This window comes from Vanessa atalanta, chromosome 20 (genome assembly GCF_905147765.1).
Source record: "Vanessa atalanta chromosome 20, ilVanAtal1.2, whole genome shotgun sequence".
In the NCBI taxonomy this organism is placed as follows: Eukaryota; Metazoa; Arthropoda; class Insecta; order Lepidoptera; family Nymphalidae; genus Vanessa; species Vanessa atalanta.
Genome location: NC_061890.1, coordinates 4565111 through 4588705, shown reverse-complemented (window position 1 = coordinate 4588705; position 23595 = coordinate 4565111). Strand labels below are relative to the sequence as shown.

Below are 23595 nucleotides of genomic sequence, written 5' to 3'. Positions count from 1 at the left end.
ATATATATATATATAGCTCTTGCTACATTTCACATTTCTTTGTGGTGATATCGCAAGGATCATAATATTAATATTTTCTGGCCAAAAATCAACAAGAAATATATAATCAGTAAATTCATAAGTCCGTATCCATAACGAGATCTGGAATTGCATACCCACAGATTCCAAAGATTCTTCTGGCCACCGATATAGGTAGATTGTAGACTCGAGAATGAGCGCTGTGGCCCGAAAAGGGTCATTTAAATATAATTTAAACACATACAAAAAAAAGATCTATAGATTATTTCAGTTCTTCCATTTAAGGGCGTATGATATAGCAATATCAAAATTAAATGTAAAATATCAAAAATTATCATTAATTTTTGACAAACGTTTGGACACGGGTGTATTCCAGATTTAATGAAAAGAAGAAACGTTTTAATGACTTAAAATAAAACTTATCCTAATTTTAGGTTTTAATTTATTACGAAAAAAATGAAACAAAATTATTCTGATACATAATTTATACCATACATATATTTTTTAATACATCATTCCTTATGCTCCATTTGGAGCATGAATAACTTTGATACACATTTTACTTTTATAGCGCTCTTCCGCACTGCGTGGTTGATGTGTTTAATGCAATAACATTTTTGTATAAAAATCCATTTTACGATTCTTCAAGGTGTGGAAAACATATACGGATGCAAGACACTGATGTAACACATTCAATCGTAAAAAGATACTACGTAAGTACTATAAAACATTTTCCAAATTTTTTTGTAGTGTGACCTTATGATTGAGTAGTAAATGTTATTTCATTTTTCTCAAACAAACAGTCGGAAGAGCGCAATACGCCTCTGTAAAATAAATTTGTTACAAGAACTTTTATTGTGGGTTCCTTACAATCATACAACATATAATGCATAAAATATAAGCAAGACTGGCGAGAGAAATATAAGATATCATTTGCAGACAGATAGACAGCAGGTGTAATATTCATTTTAGGAACTATTTTAGATATTTCCTCTATCGTTTTACTATTTATGTCACAGTTTGTATTGAAATCATCAGAAGTGAATGTATTTTGTATTTTTTCCATTATATTGGATTCAATTAAATCCATACTTTGACTTTTTTTATTTTGTTTCGAATGTGAGCAACCTGTGTCATTCATTTGATTTTTCTTATAATAAGTAGAATTGGGTAGGCGTTTTTTCCCTCTTATGTTCCAGCAGCCGTTGGTGATGTAAGGAGTTCCGTGTATAGGAATTAATCTTCGTGTCCGCGCTCGTCGTCGCGGCGACGGTTGCGCTGACGCCGGCCCCACCCGTCGCGCGGACGCTCGCGCTGGCGCCCCTCCCCCCTTGGCGCCCCACCTCGTTGGAAGAACGACCCCTGTTTCTCGAATATACGCTCGTTTGAGTCGACCAGATTGCCCACCTGAGTGATGAAGTAAGAAAATGTTAATATAATACTATTCATAATTAATAAATTGCAAGGCTTTTGCAGTGATTATTCGAAATAAAAATAATTGTCTTTATTTAACTAACCTTATCTGCAAGTTGTAATGCTAGAGCTTGCATCCTCGTTGGTTCAGAGCGGTGTAAAATAGCACATTCACTTGGGTCATCTAATGAAGCCAGTAACTCTTCATTAATAATCATTTTAGACACAAGAGAGTGTACTCTCTGTCTTGGCATTTCAAACATGTCTGCTAGTGATCGGAGCGACAGGGACGCATAGACATGCGCATATGTAAAGAGGTAAGTGCGAAGTGATTCCTCCCTAATAAGGCGTCCCAGCATTGCGCGTACGTTATCAGCGCCAACCATTAGATCCCATACCTAAAATCAAATAATATTTTGTAACAACAAATAAGTTTTCATTGGATAATAATTTTAATTAAGTTATTATTACCTTGGCATTCATCTTCTCGTTAACAATGAAATTCAGGCAAGCACGCCAATCACCGCGCCGCATAGCCCTAGCGGCTGCCACGGCATGTTCACGCATAGACTCTGGTGGTCCAACTAGAGCTTGACGTTCGCTGGCACGCAGGTTTTGGTAAAAAGTTTTACTTATCATGCGACGTCTAGCGTCAAATTCATGAGCTGCCATGTACGGGATCTCAATTAACATAGCCGATACCAAGTACACGCATTCGAGTAACTCAAGGTTGATATGCATGTGGAAAGGCATTTGACGTTGTTTTTCAATTTTTTCTTGTTCCTTTGAACGTTCGTGCTGACGCTGCGGTAACAAACCTTGTGCAAGTAACTCTTTAGGTTTTCCGGTCATCATGAGCTCGGCTAGACAGCCGTGAGCTTCCTTAACATTACCACGACGGAATGCGCATAGACCCAAGTTTGCCATCGTACGGTTATATAATATCTGTGTGCTCGGATCCGAGTGTTGAACATTCTCTTGGAGATGAGACATAAGTAGGAGGTCTCGTGCCTGGAACCAGTTATCATGCAGGGCATGATGGTATATGTGCGATAGAATGGCACGTGTCCGTAAACGATCACTGTCATCGTTTGCGTAAATGTACTTGCATAAGCGTTCCATCTTTTTAATAGTAGTTTCTTCACCCGGTTGAAGATCCTTTTTCATAGCACGTGTATCAAATTTATAGTATAGATGATCAATTTTACGAAGATAAGCGCGACAAATTTCTTGCGGAGTTCCGTCACGTTCTACGACTAGACATACACGATCAATAAGTGTTGAAACTCGCACTTCGTCTTTTAATCTTTCCACATATTCATTTGAATGAGGATCACATTCTTTCAATAGCTTAGTGAACTCATCATCTAGGCGTTCTAAGGCTGTAAGCAAACAACCACGTACTTTAAATGGCGCAGTGACAAGTTGTTCATTGTCTTCAGTAATAGTTTCACTGAGCATCATATCTTCGTGGGAAAGCAGAAGGGTAACCATCTGATCCACATTTTCAACAAGTCTAGACCAATATTCGGGTTTCATTGCATCAGAAACTTTAGGATTGTAATCAAAGAGTGCTGCAACAGTTGCAGCACGCAATTTAAGCTGTAAAGCATCTCCGAGATTATGCTGTTGCGCGACGGTGCGCAGTTCATGAAGTAGTTCTAGTTGGGCGCGACGATCAGTCCTCTTGCGACCACGTGCAGCACTAATTTCACCTAACTTTTTAACCACAAGAGCTGCATCAATATCACTATCCTGTATTGAGAAAAAACAATATTATAGAAATATATGGATAAAATTTATATTAATTAAAATAATAAAATCAAAATATTACCTTTGCAAACATCTTGGGCTTATCAGATGTAGCGGCACCTTTTCTTACAGTCTCCCATTCACCTCCATCATCAGCTTGATCCTTCTTACTGATTTTACCAGCACGATCACGTCTTTCACGCCTAACACGACGTCTATCCCTTTCTTCATCATCATCTCTTTCCGTGGCACGTTTCAAAAATCTTTCCCTTAAAGTGGTAGCTCCACGTGTCTCATCATCAGAGCTTGAGCTTGAATCAGATGAACTAGAACCCCAGTCCATAGAATCAGAAGACTCATCATCTTGAGGGGGAGGTCTACGAGGAGCCTCAGGAGAGCGAGCAATTCTGGGCTTTTCTTTTACTTTATCCTCATCATCTGACTCATCCGACGAGGAGGTATCTAAAGTGGGAAAACCAAAATAATATTGGATAAATAATAACTATATAAAAATTACAGATTAACAAATATTAATATAATAATAGTACTTTATTTATTTATTTAATAATATACACAACAGGAGTAATTTCCTAGTAATTTGGCGAAACTAATGATTACCTTTACGCTCATCATCATCATCAGGCATGTCTGGATTTTCCCGAAACTTAGAAATTTCAGCATCAAAGTCTTTCGTGTACTTCCTCAACTTTTGTCTCAAGGAAGTTAATGCCTTGCTGTTCCCTTTAGACAAGGCTTTTCTAGCATCCCTATCATTCCAAGCCCCAGTGACCCAATCATCTAATTCAGTTAAGGCTCTGATAAAGAACCTCGGAGCAATTCCATTCTCTTCCTTTAGAACTACAGGAGCAGCTCTAGTATAAGCTCTCTGAAGTTCTTCAAATGAAGCTAAAGCTGACGAGTAGTCCTTAATCTTACGATGGTTGCGAAGAGTATGAATTATAGCTTCTAACTCTTCATATCTCTTTTCTTTCATTGACCGCACAACTCTTTTTGTTTCTTCTTCATCGTCACTGAACTGTAAGACAAAAATGGTTTTAATCGAAATATTGACATAATTTTTAGTATAGAAATGGATGGATCAGCCAAAACATTTATCAATCAATTAAATACTGTCTCTGTTAGTATTCTCTTCTTTAAAATATCTGTTAAATTATTTCTATCTGTAATTTTGAATTGTATTTGCACTAAAAATTTTATTTGAATACAGTTAAAACCGTTTATGGTGACATCGTTTAGAACAACATATCGGTTATATCGACCGAAATCAAAGGTCCTGGCTGAATGCTATATAACTGTCTTATCAAAAATATTGCTTCGTACGACATTGCAAAATACCGCAATAAACGACCACATTTAGCGAAGTTTTTGGAGAATTATATTTATATCTGTAGACCAACCAGCTGAGCCGAATTGTAAACAATTACTACTGAAGCAGACAAGTGCATGTAGATAGGTCTATTGCGATTTGTGCACCGGCTATGGAAGATGATTTCATGATTTTCTTCTTGAACTTCTCTTATGAGAACGAGAAAATGACGAACTGATGAACAATTTACAGTGGCAACTTTGAATGATGGTCTCAATGCTGTTAGTGTATTACGCAAGATTGTTCTTTTTAATGAACAGTTTCACATGCAAGGAAATTATAACGATACGCTGATTAAACTCCAACGTGAATTACAAAATGTGTATACAAGACAAAAGTGTTCCAATCAAAATACAGGAAAATGGCATTGTTTTTTCTTAATATGTATATGTTTTGATTGAAATAAACAAAATATAATTTAATTTCATACTTTAATATATTTTGCCTATTATTACATATGACCTACACATTCAATAATACTACTTCATAAAAATATAAGCATCACCAGTTGTTACAACTATCAGTTTTTACGACAAAATATGAGTAGTACCTTCAATGTTGTTTTAACAGATTTTGACTGTACTTATATAAAATTTAATTAAAAATATGTAGATAATGTGAGTAATATTATTATAGATGTGAGTACATATAAATTGGATGCTGGGTGATTGAATTCATACCTTAATTAATATGCAGCTTTTGAGAGATGTATTTTAAATTATTTAACGTCAATATAATTTATAAATTAAAATATATCAATTATATCAATGTTTACATGAAATATGAAATACAATTTATACGAATATAAGATATCTTGTATTCATTTGTTTCTACTTCTTTTTGTGACAAAAAAAAGTAAGTAACATATTCTGAATTTATTGTAGGCTTATGTCCTGTAACTATTGGGTTTTGTAATAAGACCACTAATAATATCACTCAATGGAGAATAACAGTTATTCTCTAATTTCTATTTCATATTTCAATAGTACTAGAAGAGATTATTTTGTTTCTATGAAATCTATGTGAATTTCACATGAATAAGTCAATTAATAATTAATATATCTTTATACATAATAAAACATGTACATATACATTCTGAAATTTAGGTTAAAATTATGCAATTTAGTATTTATATTTAACAAACACTCTTACACTTTACTAACTTAATAAATTTACAGAATTTAAATTTTATTTAATGAAGAATATCCATTCTTAGTATTTTTTAAATTTAATTTTAGCTATAATAGTTTGCAAGTATACCTATCATAAGCAAGCAATATGGTACTGGAATATATTGTTTTGTTTATTTTGTAGTCTGTGAATTTCATATGAATTTAATAAATACATATAAAATTACCGTATAAACCGGTGCTGGCGCTCGTACTATCACCTCCTCTTCAGTTGAGCTTTCAGACTCAGAGTCTGTACCAGTAGCGAAGAACCGACTCATGATTATTCGTGTAATAAATGTTTAACTGAAATAAAATCTTTGAATAAAAAAAAATTAACAGTAATAAAATTGAAGATACTCAATCATTTTGAATTTCATGTGTAAAATAGTGCGTTAACCACTTTCCAAGTTTAGGTTATAGTATCATAGGTAAGCCGATAAAATATTTTACCTTATATAATTTATTAATTCGATATATATTTTAAACACCACTAACAAGAAACAGTTCCATTAATATGGAAATAATTAAGATTTAAAGATCAACTTTTCACCCACGACGCATTCAACACGTCAAAAAGGTGTAAGAAAGTTGCCACTTGCTCAAAAGTCTATAGATAATAATTCATACAGATAAGGTTGGTGGCGGAGTGCTTGTGTTAAAATTGTTAAAGTTGCTAATATGTTCAATTTTTGTTAGCATCGGTTGAAATAAATATTATTTTAAGGCTAAGAAAAATCTTTACAGCTATAAGTATAATGTTCCAAATAACTTGTAGCCTTATAATATTATGGAATAAGCTACGTTTAATCCCTCATTATTTTCCAAATAAATTAAATTTCTTTTACTCGTTATAAATATTTCAAATCGTTCTTTCAATCCTTTATAAAAAAATATCTTTTATAGAAAGATACAGGAAATATAGTTATGTTTTGCTATTTCTACATGTATGTTAAATATGTTTTGTCATCGAAATTGAATTTTTTTTTCTTTTAGAAATCTCTCCTATGAAGGTCCCGGTGATATAGCCTCGTCCTTAATCTAGTTCTTATAAGACTCCGTGTAGTAATATCCTATAAAAAATCTACAAAGTTACCAAATGAGTATAATACCTTTGTCCTTTGGGATGGCAAAATGGCATAACTGCAGTCACGATTGTAAAAATAAACGTAACATTACAAACATAAATGCAACATTTGTAAAAATATAGCGTTACTGGCCAAAACATATGTGTGTACATTTTCATCTGTAGTTAATTTATATTTAAATATAATTTATATTTTAGCACCTAAAAAATCTAGGTTTTATTTCTGTTCTTTAACATAATTATAATAAGTAAACAATATCAAGCATGTAATATTATTTTTTTATAACATATGTCTTTAATAAACACACAAAACTTATAATATGAACATTATTATTAATAAAACTACTATAATATTATTTTTAATATACCATTGCATTGTTTCCTTTAAAGTCAAGATGGTACGGATCATAGATTTCGGAAGAGATGCCAATTTGGGGTTTCCTCCCAAATTTAAACGGAAACCAAGATGTACTGAGGTAATGATGTGTGAGGTACAAAGGAAAATTTTTTTTTAGCGGAGTAATTAATAAAAGAAAAGTATAAAAATCTAGAAATGCTCCCGTATAAATACAACAGCTAATTTGTATAATATATATATTAATACTAAAGTATAAATAATAATACTATGTATATTATATTGAAATTACCCCTCAAAAAGAGTGTAAAACAAAGACTTTAGAGCTTTTTAATCGACGTTAGGGTAATCATTCTGTTGGAGTTGGTATCACTGGAGCTAGGCAAAATATACGTAGCTTCCACATTTATGCTGATTAAATTTCACATTTATTGAATAAAATCGTTTACTTATATTGAATTGCAGTGTGTTCTATATTATATAATCTATGGCTATGGAATGTCAAACTAGTAGCCTAAGTTTTCACTTTTTAATTTAAATGAAATATTTCACATAGTAGAAATATAAAATTAAGGAGTTTAATTAAAAAAAGTGATTATTACTATAACGTTACCTACATAAGTACTCATTAATCTACGATTAAAGAAAATTAAACATGGGTTTTATTTTCTATATTATAAGTAAGAATGCGGTGAAGTGAGTTTTATGATACGGTGATATTGAACATAATATTAAAAGAAAACACTAACATGGAGTTCACAAGTTTAATTTTACGTCTTACAAAAAACATATGTCGTACGTGTTTAGGAGAACTCGATGCTAATGATCCCACCATGTTTATGAATATTCAAGATTTGATTGAACACGAAATGAATAAAATTAAACTAATTGATATATTGGTTTTCTTAAATTGTTTGGAAGTATGTAACATTCATTCATCCAGTCACTTTGAAATTGTTAGTAATTTTTTTATATTCTCATATTTTTACATTGTTTCAGAATAATGATGAAGAAAACTGGCCTCAAGGAATGTGTGCATCATGTGTATCTACTGCTTTACTTGCTTATAATTTTAAGTTAAATTGCTTAAAAGCGAATGTAACTCTTTCTCAAATATTTACAGTCAGATCAACTTCAAACCAATTGCCTCGATCTGATATTGATTCAATAGATATAAATGTTGTTTACCAGGACCATGAATATGATGTACCTCTTTTTAGTCATCATGCATCACTTGATTTTGAGCCAGAAGTTTCTGAAAGTAAGGAGCTCACACCTTTGCCTCCGGTGACTGAAATTGCATCTACTGAAAGACTTCCTTTAAAGGAGGGGGACAAGAGATACACATGTAGTTTATGTTCCAAATCCTTTACGAGAGTACATAACTTGAGGTATCACATGGCTAAGCACAATGATTTTCGGAGATATCTGTGCCCAAAATGTGGTAAAGGTTTTCACACATCCAGTGGGCTGAGGCAACACTTATTGTCTCATATCGATGTTAACCAATTCAAGTGTGGTTTTTGTAATAAAACATATAAGTCTAGACAATCATTGAAAGAGCACTTTCGAGTAGCACATTCTAGTAATCGGAAGTTGTTTGTCTGTGTTACATGTGGTAAAAGATTTACAGCAAAGTCAACGTTAATGATGCATATTAAAAGTCATAAAGGTTTAAAAGAATTTCCTTGTACCGATTGTTCTAAGTCATACACCAGGGCATCTTACTTGCGAGCTCATAGACTGAGTCATTTAGGTCAAGAGAAGCCAAAGCCATTTGTTTGCATGTATAAAGACTGCAATAGAAACTTTGCTACCAAACATTCATTAGTCGTACATATAGCTCATTCTCACACAGTGGATAGACCACACAAATGTAATATATGTTTCAAAGGATTTGCCACTTCTTCAGGTTTGAAAGTCCACAAGGAATCTCACGCAAACACAAAAGTTTCATGTAGTATTTGTGATAAAAAACTATCAAATAAAAGAGTTTTGCAAAAACACATGAGGGCACATGATACTAAAAATTAGATTGCCTTTGCAATTGCAATTTTTCTTAGCTGTAATATGCTTTCATCCCTTATAAAGTTATATATAAATATATAACCCTTATAATGTTGAGAATTAGTTTATAATTATTGAAATATAAATATAAAGCTAACCAAAAAATTTTATTTTACCTGTTATTTATTCATCTGCTTCTTAATGTTGAAAATTTTTAAGATTAAAAAGCAACTTCAAACTTGGTTTGTTTGTCAAACATTTTTGATTTTGATACTACAATTTGTTACAGTAAACTTGGTAATCAAATAAAAAAAAAACTTATTTATAAGGAATTTATTATAAAGTTACACCTTCTTATAGCATGCAAATTTACTTTACATAAACATTGTTATTAAGTTTACAAAAAAAGGAATGCAATGATCAATATAAAACATTAAAAATAAAACTGTTGGAGAGAAACAAAAGCAAAATTTCAAGGTGGAATTTAAAATTAACACTTCAAATACAAAGTTTTACTTCCTCATTGTCTACATTTTGAGTTACATGAACCTTTTTTGATTTGTGTATTTTTCATATATATTTCCCAAAAATGGTTACAACTTATTAACAAATACATTAATACTTATGTTTAATTTATAAAAGGAGTTTTTAACAGTAATTTGTATTGATAAGCTTATGCATGTTAATGGAATTAATTTACAAGATAACACACCCACACTGTTTGACATTGACAATATTTTAATACCATTGTTTTCCTTTTTAATTAGAACTATGCTTGAATTATATAACCTGTACTGTATATCTATAATGTAACCCCCTACTTTATAAATATATGAAGTGTATTTATAATTAATAATATATATTATAAAATTCTTTTTTTTATCATAAACTTAATATACTTCTATACAAGTAGGACATTAATGTTCTCTTTGAAAAGTTTACAGTATGGTAGACACTAATTATTGTCCTAAAAGTTTGTTCATTTGCTTATTTTGATGTCCAATTTTTATATCTGCAACATCAACTTTATCGTGGATTTCATCTATAAGATGATTCTGTTGCTCAATTTCATCTCCAAGAGCCATTCCCAGCCCTTTTAATCTTGAAATGTGAGTTACCATCTCATCTAAGTTTGCATCTAACATTTTATTTATGCGCTGAGTATCTGATATTGGTTCAGCAGATACTTGCTGGTTAAGTCCTCTCAAACGAGTCGACGGGTGATTCGAAAAATTGTCAGTTTCACTGGCACTCATGCTGTATAAGGTATCATCTACTCTGCTACTATTTCCTGCTTTTGAACTACTGGAACTTGGAGATACCTGACTCTTAGTAGGCGTTTGGTCCGATTTTCCCGACAAATAGTTCTTAAACCCATAAAAAACTGACTTAATACCGTTTAGGTGTTTTTGACTATAGCTCAAGTTTGTGTTAATTTCGTCGAGTCTTCTATTAGTGTTTTGAAGTTGCTCGCGTTGGCGAGTGAGTTCTTCAGCAGTTGCAATCCCAATTTGTTCAGATTCACGCAACAAACCTATACTTCTAACCGAAGAATCTAGTGTACGCTGTTCGATCTCTTTTTGTTTCTCTAACATAGTTTGTCTTTGCCTTTCTAATTCGGCAACGTAGGGCGATGGTGATGGTTTTGGTTGTGGCGGTGGAATTCTTGATCTATAACTATTAACAAAGGTATCGTCGTCTACGTCGTCATCCTCAAATAGATTTGTCGTGTTACTGATGTACCTGTGGCCTGCCATTGTTAAATGTCCGTTTCTTATTCTCTACTGAACTGATCTTAATAAACGAATATTATAAGTAGTTATAATTTAACATCACAAAGTAAGAAATATAAAACTTTAGTAAATTTAACAGTCTAATGTTTCACTACACAAAGGGTTTGTAATCACTAATCACTATTTGCCTAAGCCTTGTTATTAGTAATAATAACCATAAAGTCCACAGTAAAACGTAGTCATTCTGTTCTCTTTGGTCCACAGATCACTAATAAAATGTGGCGAAAAATGTATACGACTAACCACAGATTATCGGGATTATATCTTGAAGGTGAATGCTACACGTGTGGAGTCCACAATACGCGATAACTTCCGTAGTCCACATTGTATATAGTATTTGGAAAAAGATTATTTCTGTACATTAATTTCATAATAAATAAACCAATTTAATTTGTAAGGTCGCGCCTTCGTCAGTGAATAATTGATAATAATTGATCTGTAAACATTTGGTGACTTTTCATATTCATAAAATGCGATATTACTATCCAATTAACTGGATTTTTCGAAATCTCGTAACAAATATTGACGTGTATCAAAACTATTGATAACTTATCCTTCACCAAAACTCAAAATGGTTATTATAGATGTATCACTCTATTAAAACACTTCTAACACACTACCGTAAGGTACCGTAAGGCCATGGTAACATGGCTGTTGCAGTTTATTTGTATTATATTTGCATGGCTGTTTCGCTACTGTAGACGCGATGTTCTGATGCTCGAGTGCTATATACATAGTAACAAGATACTCTACATAGATACGCTGTCACATATGTAAATTGAACTAGCTGTTGGTGGCTTAACATAAAATAAAAAGGACAGAAAAAAACTGAATTCAAAAAATGAATAACGGACGATTCCGCATCAATTGGTCATAGTCTCATACCGATACAATAAAAAAAAATAACCATTATATCTATAGAAGATTAGCTTAAGGCAATATTTTGAACTGGCTAATATATATTTTAAAATTAATAACTTAGCCAGACTCGCAAATGGGCCACCTATTAGTAAGTGGTCACCACCGCCCAATTAATTAAGAATAGGCACTATTAGATATATTACCTATAACTAAGATGCATGATCCTTTGTACCTGTTTTACTCAACTTTCCAACCAGAACACAACAATACTTAAGATTGCTGTTTGGAGGTACAATTTGTTGTTGTCTCAAATGGGCCTGTTTATTTGTAGACTTACATAGTCCTACCAAAAAATAAAATGTAACTGGATGATAAAGAATCTATATGAATTCAAATTTAATTTCTTGCTTCTGGGATGGCACATTCTTGAAAATACAACTCCTGTTCATATAATATGTCTTGCGATTAACGCTTAGACTTAAAATAAAACGATAAGGCATGCCGTTTTCTACAGACACACAGACGCTATCCAAAAGTGAAGCCATTAAGATAGTTTCAACCTTTGTTTAGTTGTTGGTTTTAATGTTTTACGAGCATTCTACTTATTTATACTTCTTTTGAGTAATTGTGATGTCTCTAATTACTAATATGATTAAAACGCATGCGGAAAATTTAAAATATTTGCATAACGTAAATTAACTACGTGATTATATATGATAATAACTCATTAAAATATTCTATAAAAGTAGGTAATTGATGTGTTAACAAAACTGCTTTAGGTTCGTGATTTACTCCCAGCCAGCACATCGGCACGGTTTTTTTTATATATCTAAAAATCGACATTTTTTAGCCAATTTATCTTCTTCAGGAATATGGTGGTGAAAATGCGTTCGGTAGTTTTTGAGTTTATTATGTTCAGACGGACAGATAAACGAAGCGGGGTACTTTATTTTATAACATGCTGTGATAAGACAGAATCGTGGACTTTGTAAATCGTTTTTTGAGACAGTATATTTCCTGGGATACAAAAATATTATATAAATTAATTAGCGACCCATACCGACTTCCCACGGGTGCAATGCTGATACGAAATATACTTCAGAATGTCTATATACAACGATCAAAGCTTTTTGTCAGTAGACAATAAAAACCGCTATGTACTTGCTTTTTAAATCTGTAATATCTTCAAAATATTCGTTTAAATTAAATGCTATAAAAGGCCATATTTATCTATATTAAATGCACAATACACAATAAGGAACTTAATTGGATACGAATTAATGCTGTTTTGCTTAAAATCGCTTCATAAATTGCCCGTTATTTTATGAAAGAAGTAGAGGATATAAAAATGATTATTGTGGGCTATCCCTATATGTCTATCATATACATAATATGTTTTAAGGTGTACAATACTCTAGTACATTATTTTGATCTACATATCTCGTAGGGTTCAGTCAGCGTTTGCAATGTAAGCGTATGAAAATGTGTTTATTTACGACATCAAATTTGATTCCTCTAAAATGATCAGTTACGGATACGCTACGGCTTTTGATGCTCAATGCATCGTAGCGTAGTTTTGAAGATCTAAGCATACATAGGGATAGACAGACAATTTGATTAAGAAAGGTCAATGTACCAATTTTAATTGCTTTTAAGAGTACAGTTCGGACGTAACGTAGTAAGTCACGCATCCAAACTAGTGTTGTTGGAACATCAATTATTTCAAAAATAGTGTATTATTATTACATTATTATTTAAATTCAAATCGAACAAAGATCGAAAATCTAGTTTAATATGTTCGAAGTAAGTCAAGCAATTACTGGCACGAAGAATAATTAACAACATGAGAATTTATTTATTTTAAGCGCGATAACTTGAAGTCAAGTTTCATTACTGTTTTAGCTCTTATCTCGATAGCTGTAGACATGAAGCTAGTCTTTTTGGTAAGTGTTTTCAGTAACATGTATATGTATATAAAAATCAACTCAAGGGGCGAATGTCGCAGTGAGAGGTTTTTGTGAATAAATATTTTAAGCACTTTCTTAATAAATTGTGTATTTTTTAATTATCAATAAGTAAATAAAGATCTTTTGAAGAAGATAATTTGTGTATGTTAGATATGCGCTAACTTTGTTTTCTACAAGGTATTATTAATTCTTGTTTTATTATATTTAAATTTTTCTTTATTGGCAATGTTCCAACTACAGCGGCAAATATTTTTTTAATAATTTATTAATGAGTTCTTTATATTAAATAATATATTAATTTTACTTTTCAGCCTCTTTTTTGTCTGATCCTGTTGGTTTACGCAGACAATGAAGTCGTAGTAGATCCTTCTGTCGACGTAGATCAATTGACCGCAAACACCCTTTACGAAACATTATTTAGCGACTTTTACAAACCTCAAAAGGTACAAACATCAAGCAAAAAATCCTCTAAAAACAGAAGCGGTTCGAACTCCAAAAATCAGGGTTTACAATCCCATGGTGGCAGTAATGGATATGAAAATAAAAATAAACAATCAAATAATAATGAGAAGGATATAAAATTCGTTTCTGATGACTATTTAAATTATTTGCAACCCCTGGAAGGTTACAAGGCTGAATATGAGAGTAAGCTCATAGGCCGGAAAGGACTAGGTTATGATAAGAGAACGGCGACTACATATGGATTCAGAGCACCGATTACTTCTGAACTGCTAGAGGAGGTCGGACAGAAATATCAAAAGAAAAATTATAATGAGGAGAAACTGTATCCCTTGCTTATTTAATCTATATGAATAAAATAATTATGATTATTCACTTTCATTTATTATCAGTCACAATAAGTTTCTATCTTCTCATCAACACCTTTAGAAATATTATTTATTTAAATTTTTATACCTTAGCTAAAAAAAGCTATTAAACCTTATTTAATGATGATGGAAATAAAATATCTATAATATTGGAATTGGTTTAAAATCGAAGGCAACATTTATTTATAAGGTATGCGAGATCAAATAAAATAATTATGGATTCATACACGCATATACGTACGAACACACACGAATACTAGCGAAAACGATCACGCAACTTGTACACAAAATCAAAGACTAGAGATTTGATAAAATAGGAACGATCGTAATTGGTTGGTTGGTTATACCCCTTGAAAAAAGCTGAGGACTAATTAAATATTCTAATTTGCCATTTGTTCAGTTATTGTATTTTTTATGTAACTGCAGTAAGGAAAAATAAGTACTAAATATCAAGAAGTATCTTGGGACACCACGTTGGAACGAAGTTGAATTTTCCTTACGTAAAATAAAATAAATACGTTCGGGAATATATAGTTTTTCAATGAAAAATTGTTATTTTGCTATAAAAGTAACCAAGGTATACCTACTAATCAAGAAGTATCAACATCGGTTACTTTTTAGTTTTCTAATCGTGTTACTGCGGAGCTGAGTCTTCCTGTCAGGAACGATATATGAGTATTCCACTGAAGTTTTAAATCTAAAGTGATTCCTATAAATACTGTAGAGCCGGTTACTTTTAGATTATTATTGTTTAAAGCTAACTTGAAAGTTTGTATTCTTACATTAGGTAAGGAAAACAGTACGCATTTCTTCTTTTTAGCATTAATTATTAACTATTATTTGTTACCACTACGGCTTCTTCTTTTGAAACATTAATCGCTTTGGGAGTACAACTCTAAAAATCTCTAGTAGATTAAAAAAAATATATTTCTGCTCTGCTAACAGAGCAGAGCAGAAATATAATTTTCTAAATCTACTATACTACATAGTAGAAATATACATTTGTAGATTATAATCGTTTAAGAGGTAGATATATCTCGTCGTAGTTACTAATTAGTATGATATCTATATGAGGCGTATTAATTACGTCCCACATAGATCTCTTACCTCGTGTCCTGTGTTTGCCGAGAAAAGTGTCTCAGGTCTATTTAGCATAACGTCTAGTCTCGCGCTAATTAATCAAGCGATGGATAAAAAAAATAATACTATAAGGTAAGCCGACGGCACCCTCTAGTTGTATTATTGAATAGCTTGGAATAGATAGCTTAGAAGCGTGGAGCGATTTGTCGGTTCAGCGACGATGTAATGTCGCAAAAGGGAGGACGACATAGACTCGCTTCCAATGCGTCGAAGGAGACCAGGTAGGCGGCGACGTGCCTCCACGGGCCGTACTCAGTCGCTATGATGAGGACATAGGTGTGGTTGGCGACAGAGCTACCTTTTAACATGCCGCGGGGCGTCGGCCCTTGACGTCCAGCCTCCAGTGGTGGATTCGGGGGAGTCCTTCACATTACGAGAAGGAGGCAGAGGAGGAAGGCACACCCTACCATACTGGCGCGCCTTCGAGATGGATCACTTATTGGCGGGACCGCGGTTATAAGCCACAAGCATTCATCCGCGGTATCCCGGGAAGGTTTTAGTGAGTAGGCCGAGGCCTTTTGCCCTGGAAGTCCCACGTGCCCGTCCCGACCGGGCAGGATGCCTAAATGCATTTCCTCCCTTAAAAAAATGAGCAATAAGCGAATAATTACGAAAACAGGGGAAACTTATATATTTATTTTACTTATAATTGTTTAAAAAAGAAGTCATATGAAGGTACATGGCTCATCATCGAGTTAGCCAGTAAAGTAGCCAGTAACTTCTTCAGCCACAGGGGATGTATCCATCAGGTGAAACGCATGCTCGTCCGCCCACCTATAGTATAAAAAAAATCTATATTAACGTATATTTTTAAGTTTCTTTTCGATAACGATAACCGAGGATGGGATTTTAATGCAAATTAAATAGGGCTACTACACGTAGGTATTTGCAAGTTAACTCGTCTTATCAGAATATATTTTTTATAGAGATGTAAAGTCACGTAAGAACTTTATTGGGTTACTTTCTTTCAGCAGAATAAATTCGAGGTGATTTTATAATAATTATTTCTTCTTCATATTCCTACAAGATTTAACTATAACACACACACTCACATTTAAGGCGTAAAGTTAACGGTATAAAGAATGTTAGTCGACTAAAAAATACTTTGTGGGTAAACGCATATATGGCTTGTTTTTGTGACTTGTGGCCTACTAAAAAATATATTCAATTTAAATGATTCAGCCTTATACACAATTATGATTTTCTATGTTTGGTAATTGATATAATAAGAATGAGTCATTGCATTATTCAGAATATTAATTAATAATTTAGTCATTAGTAATTTCCAGGAAACAATGTCAATAATCATTAAAGAAACGACATCTTTTAATTACTTTTTGATTACTGAGTAACCATGTTTTATACAACAAAAGTATATTTTATAGTATAACTCTTCTCAGAACCTTGAGAATATGTTACATAAATTTACTTCTCTATCAACCTTGATCCTTACTCATTTGGGATATTGAGTTTTGGAATAAAGAGAATGAATATACCTAACAACTTTACTTCAAACTTGGTATCATGGGTACCGAAATAAGTTAAAATAAACCGTCAAATAAATCAGTTAAACGCTTAATTTAAATTGGTTTCGATTTATTCTTCTGGTAACTAAAGTTGTTTTCAAGCAGAAATTTTGTAGCCGATTAAAAGCTGTAAATAGACATTCAAAATATGTAACTGAGATTATATTTAGAATGAGTTGGATGATAAGTAAATATGGACGAAATCTTAAAAGTATTTTGCGGCATTTAAAATGTTCAAACCTAACCCTAACTTTAAATCATTATAGTATATTCAATTTTTAAAATAGAACAGTTTTGAGGCTTACCTAATAAAATTGTCGCCGAAGTTATAAATTGCTGTTTAGTTATTTTATTAATTGCTTACGTCAGCTGGAACATAATAAGCCATATAATTATACCTAAATAAAAAAAGGTGGACTGACAAATGGGCCACCCGGTGGTGAGTGGTCCCCACTGTCCAATGTGCCACTAACTTTAGGAACTAATGTAATGTTATTTTATGTTATTTATTTTGGGCCTGTGTGTACTGATTGATTCAACCTTTAAACTAGAACATAGTAATACTAAATATTGTTGTTTGGTGGTTGAACATCTGATGTATGTATGTGGGTGGCACCTAACAAGGATGACTTGCACAAATCCACTAAGTAAACTGCTCGACTGTGAATAACTGCGTTTGCGAGAAAATAAACGAAAGCGTTAATAAATTGCACGGGCTGCTAAGTAGTATCGGCCCAGGACTTTTCAAACTCACGGTCCGCCTCTGCATGACAAGCGTGAATTTTATTTTCTTGTACATATTATAGAAATAGTTAATTATTGGCATATTGCAACAATTTTTTATTATATCTTCCTTTACCAATTCAATTTTTATTATATTTTATCTTCAATTCCATAAATTCAGAGCAAATATGTCAAAGCACGTCCCGATTTTTGTCCGACAAAATTCATAAAATATATCTGACAGTTAACGCAAAATCGTTTAGACCGACAAAAAAATGTACTCAATTAAATTACAATTAAAACGATCATTAGAGTGCGTTGCGTGTGGTTTTTCCTTCGTAATAATACTCATATTGTTAATTAAAATGCGTTGTATGAACGCTATATAAGATATATTTTTGAGTGATGTAATGTTGGAACATTAAAAGTGTGAAAATTTTTATTATATTCATTTATTATATAAGGAATATTTTTGTCACTTTAAATATCATCATGGTTGCAATAAGACAGGTTAGACTCAGTTGAATAATATTAATTACTTATATTTTAATAATGTAGTTGCAATTGTTGAACTATTTTATTAAGCTAATATAGCCAGGTTCTATCATTGATTAAGTGATTAACCTTATCCTTGTCGTGACGTTCCATGTTGGAATCCCGGATCAGTCTGATAAAAGCGTTTGCTTTATAGACATACTCAGACACAGTCCAAAGTTAGTAAGTTGGAAGTTTTACACTCCAATCTTTCGGAATGCACAAACCGTTGATTCTGCTCTTGATTTCTGCCCTGGGCTGTGTTGCATTGCTTGGTGGGAGAGATATGTCCAGTCTCTAATGAGACAGCCAACGTGGCCAGTATACGGCATCATCTTTTTATGACCTTAATTGGTTAATTAGTTTCCGATATTTTCTATAAGTATTCTTTTTATTACTTTTTTTTCAGATTTTCGTTTTCTGCCTAATCGTGGGGATGGCAAACGGAAGCTATTATAGACGTAATCATATAAACGGGTTAAGAAAAGCACTTTCTAGATTGATTCATTCAAAATTGAACATGAGATATCACCATCCACGATACCCAGATAGGTTCCAAAATAGTGGTTTAGACTCAGATGAATTTACAAAACCATCTGATGTTGTGAACGACGTTCCGTCGGAAACATTTAAGTCTGGCTTATTTGATCCGAGTTTCAATGAACCGAGTTTCAATTTAAAATACCAAGACAGAGAAGACTCTTCTGAAAATTCAATGGGAATTCGTGAGTATTGTGAAAAAAATACAGATTTTAAGGATACAAGAAGTGAAGGATATGAAAAAAATGAAGAATATAACGATTATTATGACAATGGACGTGAAAGTCTAGATGGATTGGAAAGTTTAAAGAAACTTAAAGCTTATTTATGTAAATCTATAATAAATAAGCCCAAAGAATCAAATATTGATTTTATAAAAGGAAAAGATAAACTAAACATCAATAACGAAGAAGAAAATACTGAGTTTAATTACTTCCCAAAAATAAACAGTGAGAGCAACTTGAATAAATTGAAAACGAATAACGTTAATGAAAAAAATATGAAGACTTCGCAAACAGATCGAAACGATTCTACTGATGTGAATCTTAATAGAAATCCAAAATTTAGTATCGTTTCTGAAGGTTTTGAACAATCAAAAGAAGTTAAAAATAATATACCGACACAAACGCCTCATAATGCACCGAGTGTTTTATCTGACCAAATATTTAACAGTTATGGTAACAATCAACCCTCACCGTTGCCCCTAAGTTACCCAACGTATTTGTCCAATCTTTTTAGACCAAATGGTAGTCCAGTAACTAATATTCCACCCATAGTAAATACACTTAATAATGGTACACAGTACAACAATCAACCTTTTTTAACTCCAAATGTAACACCAATTTTTTATAATCAGCTACCTGGAACCTTTGTCACAAATGATAATATTGTACCCATTCCTAACATAGCATTGCGGAATCTGGACAGTGGCATAACTAATGGTTATACTTTAGTAGCCATTCCCAATAACGGGTACACTGGTACTAATGGCCTGGGTTTTATTGATAGCGCATTAAATCAAAATTCATATTCAGAACAACAGCCTTACAACGGGGTTCAATTAAATAATGGACAAAATGCTTTAGTTCCGTCTAACTACGTTCAGATGGTTGTAAGTAATAATAAGCAAAGTTCTGTACAAGATGATAGCCAAACTTTAATACCTAGTTACGATCAAATAACTGTAACGAGTACCGATAAAAATATACCTCTGACACAAGACAATAGTAAAATTTTTGTATCTAATAATACAAAACAAATATCGCTAAACGACGCTGATGGTCAAGACTTATCACCAAATGATTTTGAAGAGGTTAATCAGAAAATATTAAGTATTATCTTTGGTAATGAACAAATCCAAAATGCTGAAAGCGTGCAGAAAGAGGACCAGCCGTTTGAGAATCAAGGAGCTTCAGTGTCATCTTCGAATGGTGATAATAACTCATAATTAATGGCCAATGAAATTGAACCATCACCCTTATAATTTATTTTTTTTTGTATTTTTTTGTTTACACTAATATTATTTAATTGTAACACTCATATTTAAATTACAATTGTTTATTGACAATAATTATAACTATAGAATAAGTAACTTTAAACAAAGACATAATTTAAAAACATATTTTACTTTACTAGACTAAAAACGCTTTTGAATCGAAATTGTATAAATCTTCCACTGTTTTTACCAATTCTTAATATTTCTAAACATTTTTTATGTTTAATTTCTTAAATATAACAATAAAAACTGTGTAAATAAGAGCGTGTTTTTTTTAACAGCCATTCAAACAAATATTGCATAATGATCAAATAAACAAAATTTTATTAAGCCATATTAAATATGTTACGAGCAATTGAATTACCGTTCGAAGAATTTAAAATCTGTTCGTTAGTTAAAAGTTCTTTTTTTAAACTTTTCATTTTAAATTGTGTTCTAATAATTGCAATAAGTGCTTGTTTTTGTAGAGGTATGAATCTAGCTATTGTATTATATGGACAAGTCACATGAGCTTTGAAGTCATGTCACACGCTCCTCGATTTCAATGATTTCCCAAGGGAGCTGTGGATGCAAACGAATTTCGAAGCCAAACCAAAGTGTTATTGATGGGATTACGTTGTATAAAAAGTTTCGAGTGATTGATTCTTAGAGTATTATGTTAGATAAATTGATCGTAAGTTTTAACCACTTGATGACAACTATCAGATGAAGTTTTAAAAGTAACGAAAACTTTGAGCTCTTTGAATAATTTGTAAATTGATATGAACATTTACGGTCGTCATGAGGATTACGACTAAATGATTTATATATTTTTTAGAAGAAATATATTTATACTTGACAGAATTTTATATGATATTTAATTTTTTTTATTTTTTGCTGAAATAATCATCTTTCGCATATCTAACTAAGTAAATAGAATCATCAATTTGTAATGAATTTATAATAAAAAACATTTAGATTAAAATTTAAATTTATTGACTTTGATTTAAAATTGATAATCAACAAAAATCACACCATATATATATATATATTATGCTGTATATTCTGCAAAAACATTTATTTACATCTAATGTAACTTAATCAATACATAATATATAGAAAATTCAACAAAACAAATTATTTTTATATAAAAATATAGTGTACTACTAAGTATACATACAAAATCCAATTCATAATAATTATAAATGTAATTTGCAGAATATTTAACAATTCAAAATATCTAGCAAAATTTAAAGGCAAATACTTTAAGCTTACTGCATTCTTAAAATCTTAAAAGTGATAATTTTAAACTACCAGATCTAATATATAATATAATAAAAGCATTATATCTAATCACCGATCACAACATGTAAAGGCAATAATATAATATATAATTGGACCATTCGCTTGCAAAGATAAACTAGACACACTTCGCTACTAAGACACTGATAAATTTAATTTTAGACAGGACAAGATTTTCTATTGCTTCTGTGGATTCGTATGAAGCTTCGATGAGCTAAAAAATAGTCAATACAAGATTTCCATTTCCATTATTTTGGCAGACCAATCTGGCTCATTATTATTAGAAAACTTATAGTAATTGTGAGGGGGTTTTTGTCTATGAGTAAACTGGTTTATTCCATTAAAGAGACCTTTCTATTCTCGAGTATTAAGTCGGCTTATGTTTTTATGTAAAATCATAAATATTTTGAAAAATTATACTATTAATAATCTTTTTTCAAGTGTTGGCTACACTGTTTAAGCGTTTGCTTTGCAGGTATAAATTATATCAGGCATATATTGGCCACTTGTGAAGAGGCAACTCTTGAAAGTTGTTCAAGTTTAATCGAATATCGAAAACATACGGACAAATTGCATCACTAATAATAAGGATTATTGTGTTTTTGAAATGTCCGATTACAATGAAATTGCACATTTGTTTTTACTACAAAAGATGGTCATTATAAAAATAATCAGAAGGGGTCAGAGAAGAAAATTTGGCATCGAGCGATAAGGTTTTTAGGGTAATATTATTAATAAGCCATATGGAAAAACATCACATATCTCAGTAGCGAAATACATCTGATAAAACACGAAATTACAAAATATCTTAAAATCTAAGTTGAATGGTGAAGTTAGGTCGACTACAGGAACCCTGTTGTTTGGCCTAAGCTCAAGGACAAGCTGGCAGGTAAAGAGGATTTTTTTTTAAATTATTCTAAGTGGAATTATAAGTATATTTAAGTTATTACTTTTTATAATTTGAATTTGACTACAATTTCGGAAAAATTGGTCATTTTTTTCTTATATTACATCTTTTTACATAAGCCATTTAATAGCAATGTAACTGAACGCTACCGTTAGTGCGACTTTTTGTATGTACAGATTATGCAATTTACAGAAGATTAGACAAACAGATTATTTCAATATTAGATTATATTTTTTGTCTCTAAAGTATATGAACTGTTTATTTTTTTATTTTTTTTTCATTCAGCAAATTTGAAGTTTAAAAAAAAAAACAAATACCCGACAATTTTTCTACAGACTGTAAGTTGATTGTAAAGCAAGTAAATAATTACAAGCTTTTACAAACTGTTTATTCTCAATAATGCAGCATTTTTGAAGAAATAATTGTAAACTAAAGTAATTTAAAGCCAACATACTAAACAGAACTTATGAATTCACATAGAGTATAAAAATATTAATTAAATAATTAATAAAATAAATTATATTATTAATTAATTATTATATTCATATTAATTAAATAATTAATTAATTAATTAATTAATTATCATAACTTTTAAATTATTCAATTCATGATTAAACAAAATAACATAATATATTTTTACTTTTAATGCGGTACATAAATTTGGATCACAAGTTTTTATTGATTTTTGTGCCAGTACACTTCTCGATAGACTAAATTTTCAAGCATCGCTGTTTTATAAGTAATGTAAATTTATTATGTATAATGATGCTTCAATTGCTTGTATTGAGTCCAACTTGAATAAAGTATATTTTG

General features: G+C 31.6%; 4 protein-coding genes across 6 annotated transcripts; 2 read left to right on the top strand and 2 right to left on the bottom strand.

Annotated features, from left to right (window-relative positions):
- Positions 1-488: 488 nt before the first annotated feature.
- On the bottom strand, positions 489-6335 carry LOC125072155 (eukaryotic translation initiation factor 3 subunit C). Of its 2 annotated transcripts, none has more exons than XM_047682691.1 (7): positions 6193-6335; positions 5928-6045; positions 3802-4219; positions 3266-3645; positions 1903-3186; positions 1536-1829; positions 489-1425 (listed from the first exon to the last, which is right to left on the bottom strand). In XM_047682691.1, exons 2-7 carry the CDS (start codon positions 6018-6020, stop codon positions 1255-1257), a joined length of 2640 nt encoding a protein of 879 aa, XP_047538647.1. In that variant the 5' UTR covers positions 6021-6045; positions 6193-6335; the 3' UTR covers positions 489-1254. The 2 variants fall into 2 exon arrangements, with proteins under 2 accessions (XP_047538647.1, XP_047538648.1); XM_047682692.1 differs by having other exon boundaries at positions 5928-6057; positions 6193-6327.
- A 1314-nt stretch (positions 6336-7649) lies between these two features.
- LOC125071764 (gastrula zinc finger protein xLCGF3.1-like) lies at positions 7650-9250 on the top strand. Of its 2 annotated transcripts, none has more exons than XM_047682128.1 (2): positions 7650-7772; positions 8181-9250. In XM_047682128.1, exon 2 carries the CDS (start codon positions 8211-8213, stop codon positions 9213-9215), a length of 1005 nt encoding a protein of 334 aa, XP_047538084.1. In that variant the 5' UTR covers positions 7650-7772; positions 8181-8210; the 3' UTR covers positions 9216-9250. The 2 variants fall into 2 exon arrangements, with proteins under 2 accessions (XP_047538084.1, XP_047538083.1); XM_047682127.1 differs by having other exon boundaries at positions 7665-8101; positions 8181-9246.
- A 335-nt stretch (positions 9251-9585) lies between these two features.
- LOC125071722 (synaptosomal-associated protein 29) lies at positions 9586-11169 on the bottom strand. The gene has a single exon (XM_047682072.1). The coding sequence runs from the start codon at positions 10943-10945 to the stop codon at positions 10148-10150; it is 798 nt and encodes a 265-aa protein (XP_047538028.1). The 5' UTR covers positions 10946-11169; the 3' UTR covers positions 9586-10147.
- Positions 11170-19079: 7910 nt separating this feature from the next.
- Positions 19080-20546, top strand: LOC125072107 (asparagine-rich protein-like). The gene has a single exon (XM_047682619.1). The coding sequence runs from the start codon at positions 19080-19082 to the stop codon at positions 20544-20546; it is 1467 nt and encodes a 488-aa protein (XP_047538575.1).
- Positions 20547-23595: the final 3049 nt, after the last annotated feature.